At 42.9% G+C, this 12,680-nt stretch overlaps 1 protein-coding gene across 18 annotated transcripts in view; it reads right to left on the reverse strand.

The window, feature by feature from the left end:
- CAMTA1 (calmodulin binding transcription activator 1) overlaps positions 1–12,680 on the reverse strand; it is a 1,857,772-nt gene that overhangs the window by 41,996 nt on the left and 1,803,096 nt on the right. For 15 of the 18 annotated variants that reach the window (XR_011021914.1, XM_068238931.1, XM_068238927.1 and 12 more), the window contains 2 exons: positions 9,273–9,466; positions 7,921–7,995 (listed from right to left, as the gene is read on the reverse strand). Coding sequence is in view for 17 of the 18 variants with exons in the window: in XM_068238931.1 (XP_068095032.1) it covers positions 7,921–7,995; positions 9,273–9,466 (269 nt within the window). In the remaining variant the exon portion in view is untranslated. Of the gene's footprint in view, positions 1–4,385; positions 4,417–7,920; positions 7,996–9,272; positions 9,467–12,680 lie in introns of all 18 variants that reach the window. The other 3 variants (XM_068238930.1, XM_068238929.1, XM_068238926.1) reach the window with 1 other exon arrangement.

Here is a 12,680-nt window from a genome sequence, read left to right on the forward strand (position 1 = left end):
TGGTGACGTTGTCCATCTAGGAAGTCTGGATTATTGAAAATTCTCGTCATACATTAAGGCTTTGATTGTAATCCAAACAGAAATCTCAATTTAGACCATAGGCTTAATGAAAAGGCTGATATAGGGGAGAGCTTCCTAATCTTGTTAATGGGGATCTTTGAAGCCCACATAACTTCTGATAAAGATAAGGGGGAGATCAAGTGGGATTCAAGTTCAACCCATAATGGGACTACCTGGGGATTGGCGTTAGCAGCAGCCAGCTGGGAAATTCTAGCTGCTGAGATAATTTTTCATCTTCAAGTTATAACAACTTTTTAGTATTTTGCAATGGAAAAAGTACCAAAAAGTAGGTGAAAATTACTATAAAGTGTATTTTGAGTATTTGTTTGCTTGTTGGTGGTTTAAAAGGTATTTTATTGACAATTTTGAAAATTTCACCTAGGAGAAAACTAGGTGGCCGAGTGGGCGGGCGCCGCACGTTGGTGACAGACCTAGGACCCGTTTTCAAACGGGCTTAGCTCAGCTTGTATTTATAATACCTGTCTAGTTTTATAGAAAGAAGAAGAGAGGATCTGATTGGTTGTTAAAAGCATCAAAAATAAGACACCATTATAGATATACAAAAAATTACTAATTATATTATAAAAACTATATATATATATTCTCTCGTATAGTAATAAACTTCATATTCGTACAAATAAATAATAATATATTCTATAAGTGTTGTTCATGCCTGAAAATATAATGCATTTTCATACACCCTAAATTTTACAATATTGTTTGATAAAATATATTAAACCAAAGTCTCAAATCCCCCCCCCCCCCCCCAAACAAAAAAAAGAAAATACAAAAATCAGCAAGTACTGCTTTTTTTTTTTTTTTTTCTTAAAGCAAAAAAGAAGCTAAAATGGACCAGAGCACTTCTCATACGTGAACAGTGTAGTTCCTACAAGCTAGCTCTAGGTGTCACTACTGCAACTGCAATTTTATTTAATCTTCATGAAAAAAATACCACTGCTTCTGAGCTAACATTAACACATACTGTATGGTATCAGAAGAAATTCCACCTAAGCTTTTTAATATATCTGGTTTCTGAGTGAATAGAAAGACACCAACACATAAAAAAGAGGCATTATGTAAAGAGGGCATTAAGGTTTATTCTCTCTCAAGTGTTTTCAAAGTACTTAACAAGAGAATACATTTCTAAAACCAACCATGTGCTATAATCTTTGGCAACCATATACTAACGTCTTGGTTTAATTGAACATCACTGCCATATATGGTGTTCTATAGTATAAGCTATCATATACTAACGTCTTGGTTTAATTGAACATCACTGCCATATATGGTGTGCTATAGTATAAGCTATCATATACTAACGTCTTGGTTTAATTGAACATCACTGCCATATATGGTGTGCTATAGTATAAGCTATCATATACTAACGTCTTGGTTTAATTGAACATCACTGCCATATATGGTGTGCTATAGTATACGCTATCAGTTTGACACAGATTAAAACACTTACATTATAGCAGCATACTAAACACCATTTTATGTAGGCCTTTTTTTCGCCATATTAAAAGTGACAATGTGAAGACAGAAATATAGTCGCTGCTAAATTTTATTTATTTTTAAATCGCAAACTCTGGACTGCTTCCCTTATCCAGATCTCCAAGCCCAACGCATCACCCACCGAAAAGAAGCATGCGCATCCTGCAAAATCTGTAAACTCTAAACTCCTGCCCCTCATGCCATTATCGGGGCTAGGATCCAGGTGATAACTCTTCAGCAAGAGCAGCTCCAATGTCACTGTCAATTAGAAATTCCACCCAAAATGATATTTCATTTATGACTGGAGTAGGACAAGGTCTAAGCCCCTACCAGATCCTAACTAGTAGATTTTCAGAACAGACTAATGCAACCACTTCTGGGCTCATGCCTATACTTACAGTCTGTGAACAATGGTAGTCAGGAGACCTGTCCTTCTCCACCCAAAATGGGCAATTCAAGTCTGGTAGGAGTTGCTACTCATTGGCCCATTTGCAATTAATTTTTAGTCCGGAGTTATCTCCTTGGAGATAATTTTCATATGTTCTTTAAAATTATTTTTACAATTGAAAAAGTACCTAAAAGTTGTTGAAAAAGTATCAGATTGATTTTGAGTATTTTCTTGCTGGTGTGGAAATATCACCTAGGAGAAGTCTCAGGAGAAAAAGCAAATTGCATATGGGCTATCGTGTGCCGAATATGTAATTATCTGTTGCAACAGTGCATTTGATTCACCTGTAAACTTTAAACCAGCATGCAATCAGAGGTGGTGATTAGCATTATACTCTTGCAAAAAAATAATGCTGAGTACTTCAGTTACCGTATTAGGAACACCTGTCGTCCACACAATAGTGTTGGTGGTCAAATTCGGGATTCTGCAGTCAAAAACCTGAATTGTGCCGAACACCAAACTTTAGCGCCCAAGTTAGTGGACAGGGTCATGTGGGGGTCATTTATGCTGTGCTTTAGGTCAGTGTTCCCCAACCCCGTCCTCAAGGCCCACCAACAGTGCATGTTTTGTGGAAATCCAGAGGTAGATAATCAGCTCTGCTGAGACACTAATTACCTCACCTGTGCATCTTTGTTTAGATGACCCTGTCCACTAGCTCTGGTGCTGAAATGCAGTATTCGGCATAATTTGGGTTACCGAATGTAGGATCCTGAATTGAAACAGCAACCCTAACCAAGAAGTTAACACAACCATTTGGTTTTGAAAATGCAGCCTGTCGATCCCTTAGGAACCAGCGAGGGGTGGAGCTAGGTGGCTTTCAGAAGGAGCAGCTGTAGATGGTGAGAGATTCAGTGGGAGATCTGGGCTGTGACTGCTGGTGGATTCAGTGGAACAACAAGAGATGGATTTAAGAAAGCCTCATGAAGTGGTGAGTGGCGTACATTTACTCCAAGAACTAACAAACACAGATTCCAAGCCCTGGCTTCATGGGTTAGGTGAGGCTGAAGAGCTCAGCAGGATTGGATTTTATCATGGAAAATGAAAAAACTGCAGTTTACGGAAAGATGAGCAAGCAAGCATGGGGCTCCACCTCGTGATCGATGTTGGACACAAAGCTTTTGATGTTCATGGTGCCTCCTTTGCAATGGGGCCAACACGTCCTACTCCTTACAAACCAACATTGTCTTTAATATTGCCCCAAAAAGGAGGTGGATGTAAAACAATTAAACGGAGCTTATTGGGGTAGGAGGATGACACGTAATTCAGAATCCTGATACTGCCGGTACCTGAATTACCGGTACATAGCCACGGACTATAGCATTCCAGCTATAGCTGGGCTGATACCAGGCGCTATGTGGTGGACAGCATGTACCGTGTTGAGCTGTTTTGCTCTTAAAGACAAGCGGCTTCATACTGCGCATGGTCATCCCAATCTTCGGGAGGACTCGGGAACACAAGTGCTCCAGAAGCCTTCCGAGGTTCCGAAGGCGTTTTCAACCAGTTGGTCAAATACATGCAATGGGGGTGACAGTGCTGAAACTAGTGGATGACAAAAGGGACAGGGAAGGCTCAATAGGATCCAGATCCTTCCCTGTCCATAGATAAGTATCAGACTTCTTTTTCCTTGCTTCAGTTTTACTTCACAAGGGTACTTGACAAGTAAGGGGATATGTGGCACCCCCACTCTTGCAAAGCACCGACAAATGTAAAGAGCCATGGAGGATACTCAATGCTGAACAGCAGACAGTACTGTGGATGTGTAGACAGGCCTTAAGAGTTTGATAGGCTGCATTCTCCTGACCATCACTGGTAAGGTTGGTGGGTGCTTCCCGTTGTTCACTCCACAGGTCTTGTAGGAAACCTATGCGTTGCTAGAATCAATCAACCGAACACAAGCAAAAATGTTATATGACCGATTGCCATTGCAAATTGAGAGGTGGATTTAGAAAACTAGAGCGAGGAGATTGCCTGGAGAAACCGTAAGTGCCGGTTCCTCAGGAGAGGTCAGCTGAAACGTAGAACATCTCCAGTTTTCTAAATAATCCCGAGTGTGCGCTCTGGATTGGCAGAAAATAAAAAATAATAATCAGGCATCATGTTTGAGTCCCTGCCACCACTTTCCAAGCATGCCCAGTGATGGTTCAGTAGGTTCCCATGGAGGCAGTTCATGCAACAGTCGGCATACCCATGTGCTACTGTCAAAGGTTCTCTATCAGAAAATGCAATAGAATGGCTTCTATTGTTTCTGGCGTCATTGGATGGAAGTGTATCTTGCAGACAGGTTCTTGGCCACAGCCTCATGCAAGCAGGCACAAAGCAACGGGTTAGGAACGCAAAAAAATAAAAAAAGAGAGAGATTCTAACTTGCAGAGACTAAACTCACCCTTTTGAACAGCCTATGGTCCACCAGAGGGCTTTAGACAGCAAAACAATAGCAAAGAGCTATTAGGGAGCTGAAAGAAAACTCATACATACAGTACATGTGCCACAGTGCATCATTTCATTGATGGGTTGTGTTGTAATGTTGGGTTAGAATGGCAAACTGCCCTCCCCCCACCCCCTTCCGTATTCCCCTGCCATGAACCGTTTCATGTGAAACAGACAAGATAGATGTTGTTGCATTTTATATTTAGCATCTCAAGTAAACAGCAAACACAGGATTAGAAACATAAAGAGCTTAAACATTTTGAAGATTAAAAACTTTGGCAAATGCCACCTGGTCGGATTTAAGTACAAGTTATTCTCTGATTCAGATCTCCAATTTGACGACACATTTGTCCTTTACTCATATTACGAAGCCCAGAGGCAGCGAATACGCACTTACAGTGATCTCTGAGCTCCCTGTCACTCACCAAGTGTGCCGCTCACCAAGGAGCTTACAATCTAATCCCTGCCATCATGTCAGTAACAGTCCTCAGAGGAGCTTATAATGTAATCCCTGCCATCATTTCACTAACTGACCTCAGAGGAGTTTAGTTTACAGTCTAATCCCTGCCATGTTGGGGGGGGGGGGAGGGGGGGTGGAGAGAGTTTAAGAGGCTGTTGGTCCGGAGGCATTTGGTGATAGTGGGCCTTAGGCAATAAAAAGTACACATCCGGCCCTGAGCATATATGTAAGATGTAAGAAAGACTCACTTTTATAGTTTCGGCAGTTTTTCAGAAAGAGGGCGTGGCTAAACAACAAAACCTGAACTTTATGGCACAGTTGGTCAGTTTTTAGATCTTTTTTCATAATACTCTGTTAAAACTTCTGCTTCCTGCGCTTATAGTTGAGGGTTGCATTTTTACACCGGAGGTTTAAGGTCAGACAACATGCTTTTTTTCACATTAAATTCTAGTAAAGAAACTATTTAATAAATAGTTAACAACAAAGTCTGTTCGTAGGGGCGTAACAATCGTCTCCACATCGGATGCATCCACGGGGGCCTGTGGATGGAGAATCCTGGAGGGGGGCACACGGCTCTGGGGCCCAACCAGTGCCATTTTTAGGGGCAGGAGAGGGCACAGCGCAGGAGGGGGAAGCAGCGAGCACACACTGTGGGGCGGGCTGGAGGGGGGCCTGACTCCCCATCCAAAGTTTTGCAGGGGGGCCCTGTGATTTCTAGTTACACCCCTGCCTGTTCATTGAGAGTCTTCAAATGTCTCTCCCTTAAATTACCTGCCTCTCCTTTTGTCTTTCTCCTTTCTGACAAGGCCATTAAACTAATGACAACTCTTCTATCCTACATATGCACTTAGCTGAGTATCCCCCTATGATTTAGACAATATATTTTTTGTAGCCATCCAATCACCTTCTGCTCCGGTCTCTTTCCTACCATCATTCTTATGTTTCACATCATTTCTTCAGCTTATAGCCTCTCCCTCCCTGAGCTGCAGCGGCAGACAACACGTGAAAAATACTCATAATGAACTCATCTTAGAGAGGCCTCATCGCTCATATTTACCGCTGGCTTATTCGGAATCAGACTGATGACCGTGTCGGAGGTTTTATCTCTGAAAGCCGTAGCACGAGCAGGTCAGCTAAACGTGTGGCTTGTTTAAGTTCTTTAATAAATCGTGTAGAGGACAAAGCAGCCCTCTCCTCCGGGACAGGGAGATTCTGCTCCTAAATTACACCTGTTCTTCTGCACTTGACAATAGGAGGAGAATAGCTAAGAGAGCTGAGAGATGTTAAGGCAACCAGGGGTCAACAATGAGCTTAAAGGCAACTGAGCACCAGTAATATTCTTTTTCCTTTTTCAATTAAACCTCCCCATTAGAAAGGAGGGGGACTCACCAGAGGCGTAGCTATGGGGGGCAAGGGGGGACATATGTACCCGGACAACACTGTGAGGGCATTCAGTGTGGCCACTGCACCCCCATGTGGGTGAGAGGCAGCTCTCTGGCCACCCAAAGTGACCCCACCTCTCTCTGCAGATGAATGCAGAAGCGTTAATAACAGCAGAAAAAGGGACACATATGGCTATCTAAAGGGGGGCACATCTGGCTTTGTATAGGGGGCACATCTGGCTATCTATAGGGAGAAGGGGGGGCATCTCTATAGGGGGAGCACATCTGCCTATCAGAACAGGGGAAGGGGGCACATTTGGCTATCTAATTGGGCAGAAGGGGACACATCTGGCTATCTAAACAGCATTCGTACGTTTTGCTTCACCCAAGACCCGCCCACATTCTAATGCGTGACCACATCCATTTCGTCCAGAGGGGGGGCGCAAAAACTGTCTTTGTCCCCGGACGCTGAAAACCCTAGCTACACCTCTGGGGCTCACTACTTACCTACTGGGTGCTGCTCTTCTAGCCCTCGGCCTGTTTGCGATGTGCCATCTTCTCCACTAGTCGGGTGGAGAAGATGGTGCATCCCATATGGGCTCGGGGCCAGAGGAACAGTTCCCCATAGGTAAATAACGAGACTTGCACCAACCCTTGCCCCCCTGGAAATGGGGAATGTGGGGGACCCAGAAGACAGATGTGTGCCCCCTGGAAAATTAGCATCTCCTCCTGCAGCCCTGGTGCCCCTAGTGCTTCTGCACCTCTCCTATATTAGCAACAAAGGTCGTGCGTTGAGACGACCAGACTGTCTACGCCCGGTAAGAGGATTTATAACATTAAAAGATAGGCAGAAGCGCTCGCATGTTTGGGGAGAGCAACGCCAACCCAAATGCAATGTCAGGACTTCAGAAATTTTTAGCGTGGAGGAGAGAACTTTGAAGGAAGTTATAAAAGCAAAACCTGCATGGGTTCTTGCAAAAATGTCAGGTAATACATCCCAGCACTATTGTCTAACTGGGACTAAAGCGGAACTAAAATCCTGAAGGAAGAAAAAAAAAGCCCAGGATACCTATGAAGGTAAATGATTTCCACAGTAGTTGTCTGTGTGAGTGAGCGGACATTACCCAACCGCCATACATTCTCTGTATTCTAAGTAGCCACTGTTGACTCATACCGTTCCTCACTCAAAGCTTTTTTCATCACACAGACAATCAGAACACCCATTACGACACAAAAGGTCTTGTAAGCTAAGTGAGGAGCGGGTGTGTGTCTTCGGTATGTGAAATGCTAGTTTTCTGAAAAGCCTAAGTTACTCTTTCAATGCATTTTATGCACAGATCGTGTATGTACCTGATTCTGTCTACATATCATCTTCAGGAACTCTCTTGTACACTAGGACAACTGCACTTTGAGACAATCCTACTGTACTCTTTAGCACAGTGTTATAGGACTTTATGATGAAAACTTGATTATGGGAGGGTCTTGAATCCCTTTTCGCTACTAAGAGGAAATTGTTTACTACAATTTCCTGAATATGCCCTATTTCCATTTTAGTCCTTAATAAAAAAAATATGATGGAATTGGTTTAAATGGCAACAGCATGAAATTATCTGGGTGAGCATCAGATTACCACCATGGAAATGTCATACCTGTGACGGCAGCGACGAAGAAACCTCATGATTTTTCGAGCAGCTTGATCCTGTTTCTTTGTCAGAAGACTGTTTCTGTGGACAATCAAAAAAAAGAGTTATAAGGTTTCTTACAGACGCTGAAGTATGAGGTCTGCTGGCTTAGAGAATTCAGAATGTAGACGATAGAAACTGGCTTACAGGCCATGTACGGAAAATTGTGATCAACTATTAGTCCAATACATAAAATGATGTTGAAAAACATTACATAGAATCTAGGTCTAGATACCCCCCAATCATGCCTGGAGGAGAACTCCCAGCAGCAGCCATTCAGTCATGCAGCACCCAAAGAACGTCTTTGTGCACCAGACAGTGAAGCATACCCAGTTGGAAAGCAGTGTCATCTGATGCCTATTTGGATTGGAAACCCGCGAATGACTGCTCACTGGCTTCTAAAGTATGTAGATGGGTGGTGCCAGCACTGCTGTTTTATATGTGAGCCACCAATATTTAAAGGTGCAGTGAGCCACATATTTAATTAATACATATTGAGTTGGGGGGGGGGCAGTGAAAAAGGCTCGGTAAGCCGTATTCAGCCTGTGGGCCATAGTTTAAGGACCACTGCTTTAACCATTTCTGCTGCCTGGACATGATTGTCATGTCCAGGCAGCTGCTGCGCGCTCCCGCGCAAGATTGTGCCCGTGCGCTCTCGTGCCACCCCCCGTTAGCCCTGAGATCAATGAATGGGAATATCGTTCCCATTCCTCAATCTAAGTCCCCGGCAGAAAAAATACAAATTAAAAAAAAAACATAAATAGTTACCTGAGGGTCTGAACTTTTTAAATATGCATGTGAAGAGGATATATTACAAACATTTTTTAAATTATAAGCTTGTATGCAAAACTGAAAAAATGCACCTTTATTTTCAAATAAAATATTGGCGCCATACATTTTGATAGGGACAAAATTTAAATGGTGTCATAACCGAGACAAATGGGCAAATAAAATACATAGGTTTTAATCATGGTAGCATGTATTATTTTAAAGCTATAATGGCCGAAAACTGAGAAATAATGATTTATTTCCATTTTGTTCTTAATATTCCTGTTAAAATGCATTTAGAAAAAAATAATTCTTAGCAAAATGCACCACCCACAGAAAGCCTAATTGGTGGCGGAAAAAATAAGATATAGATCAATTCATTGTGATAATTAGTGATAAAATTATTGGTGAATGAATGGGAGGTGAAAATTGCTCTGTTGCATAAGGTGAAAAATTCCCAGTGGTTAAAGGATCTACCACGCTGGTTTACTCCTAAGTTATTTCCTATTAAAATAGAACTGTACACCGCAGTATCAGCGTGGGGCCCCCACCTCAGTTTCTGTTGCACGAGAGAAGTTGTCCGGCGCTTCTGCCGCATCCGGCCGCACTCTTTGTAACTGCGGTAGTACTGCTGGATGAGCACCGCGGCACGCCTGCTCTGCTGGAACTTCTTCTGCTCGTAGTAGCTTCGGAACTTGCTCTGGATGAGGATTGCAGCTTGTGTCATCTTTTTATAAAGTGCATACTGCAAAACAAGAGGGAGACACGCCGATTAAAGACGACAGAAATCCCATGAGATTTTATTTAGGATCTGTCAGAAGTGGACATTTATAATGAATTGGATTCCAACTTATATTTATTATCGTAGGTAGGCCTGGCCTCTGTGAAAAAGCTGTCTGTTCTGTTTATTCACTTGTCTTGCCTCATCCTAAATTGGTGCTGACTAATGCATTGCATTAAAGAGACACTGAAGCGAAAAAATATATATGATATTATGATTTGTATGTGTAGCACAGCTAAAATAAAACATTAAGATCAGATACATCAGTGTAATTGTTTCCAGTACAGGAAGAGTTAAGAAACTCCAGTTGTTATCTCTATGCAAAAAAGCCATTAATCTCTACGACTTTCAAAGTCGTGGAGAGGGCTGTTTTCTGACTTTTATTATCTCAACTGTAAGTGAACAGTTTTCTTTTTATCTGCCAGAGGAGAGGTCATTAGTTCACAGACTGCTCTGAAAGAATCATTTTGAATGCAGAGTGTTGTGTAATCTGCACATATTAGAGAATGATGCAATGTTAGAAAACACTATATACCTGAAAATAAAAATATGAGAATATTTTCTTTGCTGCTAATCTTCTAGTAATTATTCATAGTACACAACCAATTCATTATATCATATATTTTTTTCGCTTCAGTGTCTCTTTAAGTGCTGCTTGCTTAATACTGATAACAAGCACTCTGTCAGATATGAGGGATACTGTCACAACACACAGTACACATTTCAGTGGCATTATAGGGCTACATTCACAGCGGTCGTTGCGTCACCTGTAGCAGCAGGAGCAACTGATTGGGAAAGCAAGTCATCTGCACATCAATAGTCAATGAAAAGTATGCAGCCATTAAAGTAGAGATAGCAAAACATAGAGAAATGCACCCTGTATGTATTTAGAGAGTTTAGCCTGTCTTAACTTCCCCTCATCTGTGACCTATCACCAGTGTAATTTGACCTCTCAACTGTGTTAGCTGGCTGCCTCGGCGAAGCAGCTATGTTGTAAACACAGGATGTTAACCCTAGACACATGCCAGCTTTTTTGCAGGATTTCTATCAGCTGTAACAAAGAAATGGTTTTCTTTAAAGATTATTATGCTGTTGCTTAATTCTTAGAGCAGAGAGGTAGATCCGAGTTCAGGTCCGCTGTAACGTGCGCATTCTGCTATGCAGCACTCTTTTGAACCGCAGTGTAACCGCAGCACTGTGAACTCATTGGTCGTGCAGTGCAGGGCGGCAAGCCATGTTACAAAGCAGCTATTATGCCGCACCACTGTGACCGTAGCCTTAGGGTATTTCAGTCTTAAAGTGTATCCGAGATAAAACTTTTACTCATTGCATAATTGTGTTCCTTTCATATAGTTTATAGGCCATTCCTCAAGCCAAATACTTTTTTTGTTTTGTTTTAATACTCTAATTCCCTGTAAACTAAACAAGCCTCGCCCACAGCTTCTCCAAAATGCCTTGGCACTCAGTCCCATGTAGCAAGGGTTTATGGGAGCTCAGTCCGGGCAGAAGGAGGTTACTAGCCAGAGATTTCAGAGGCAGAGGGGAGAAGGGAGGAGGAGTGAAGTTTTCACAGGCTGAGGGCTGGAGATGCAGATCAGCTTGCCTGTGTGTAATGTGACAAACAGAACATGGCTGCCCTCATTGTATCACAGGAATAAATAATCATAAACTGTTGAAGCTGTCTGCAGCTTGATTTTCTGTGTAAACTATCTAAACTTTAGATAAGATATATAGACAAGTTACTTGTTATAGTTAGTGTTTCATCTCGGATCCGCTTTAAAGCCTGGCACACACCTTCAATCTTGATTGGTCAATGTTACCACCTCCATGTAGTATGATGGTCAAGAGGTTTTGAATACTATGAACAGATTGTGTAGGTATGGTCTCATTCTACACAGAAGTGGTAACATTGGTCAGTGATTGGCCAGCCATAATTGAAGGTCCCTGTAGTATGAGAGCTCAGCTTACCTACAAAATCTGTCCATGGTATTCAAAATCTGTTGTCTCTCACTCTACAGGGAGGTGGTATAATTGAACAATGTGGATGTGTGTGCATACCCTCATGGTACTGTCACACCAACAGGTTTTGTTGCATTGTAACTGATGCTGTTTTGCGCACTGTAACGTGATGCTACTTAAAGCCTACAATCAGCTCACACTTCATCAGTTGCAATGCAATTGTTATCGTTGTAATTGTTGTGATACAGCCCAGAACATGCAGTGCGTTGCTAGAATCACATTAGAGGCAGGAAATATTATTTTTAATCAGGAAGAATGCAGGGATGTCTTTTAGTAATAAATGATTGCAGAAGATGATGTTACCCTGCTTGAAGTGTACCCGAGGTGACATGTGACATGAGATAAACATGTGTATGTACAGTGCCAAACATATTAACCTCCTTGGCGGTAACCCCGTGTGTATCACGGGGTAAGCCGCCGGAGGGTGCCGCTCAGGCCCTGCTGGGCCGATTTACATTATTTTTTTTTTGCTGGACGCAGCTAGCACTTTGCTAGCTGCGCCAGCACCTCGATTGCCGCCGCCCCGCGCCCGATCGCCGCTATCGGGTGCGGAGTGCGGCCCCCCCCCCCCAGACCCCGTGCGCTGCCTGGCCAATCAGTGCCAGGCAGCGCCGAGGGGTGGATCGGGACTCCCAATGACGTCCCGATGTCGCTGACGTCAGTGACGTCATCCCGCCCTGTCGCCATGGCGACGGGGGAAGCCCTCCAGGAAATCCCGTTCTTTGAACGGGATTTCCTGATCGGAGATCGCCGAAGGCGATCGAAGAGGGCGGGGGGATGCCGCTGAGCAGCGGCTATCATGTAGCGAGCCCTGGGCTCGCTACATGATTTAAAAAAAATAAAAAATAAAAAAAAAACTGCTGCGCTTCCCCCTGGCGGAATTTTTCATACCGCCAAGGGGGTTAAAGAGGACCTGACTTCTTGCACAGGACAGAAGGAAACAATAGAGAAATGCACCCTGTATGTATTTAGAAAGTTTGGCCTGTCTAATTCCCTCACATCTGTGTCTAATCACAAGTAATTTGATCTCTCCCCTGTGTCAGCTGAATGCCATGGCATAAAATGCCATTGAGCTCATTTGAAAGCACAGGATGTTAATATGTCTGCTTCTATAAAAGCAGGAAGTAGATCAACTGCAGATTTCTTTCAGGATTTGTAT

Source organism: Hyperolius riggenbachi, chromosome 6, assembly GCF_040937935.1.
Source record: "Hyperolius riggenbachi isolate aHypRig1 chromosome 6, aHypRig1.pri, whole genome shotgun sequence".
In the NCBI taxonomy this organism is placed as follows: Eukaryota; Metazoa; Chordata; class Amphibia; order Anura; family Hyperoliidae; genus Hyperolius; species Hyperolius riggenbachi.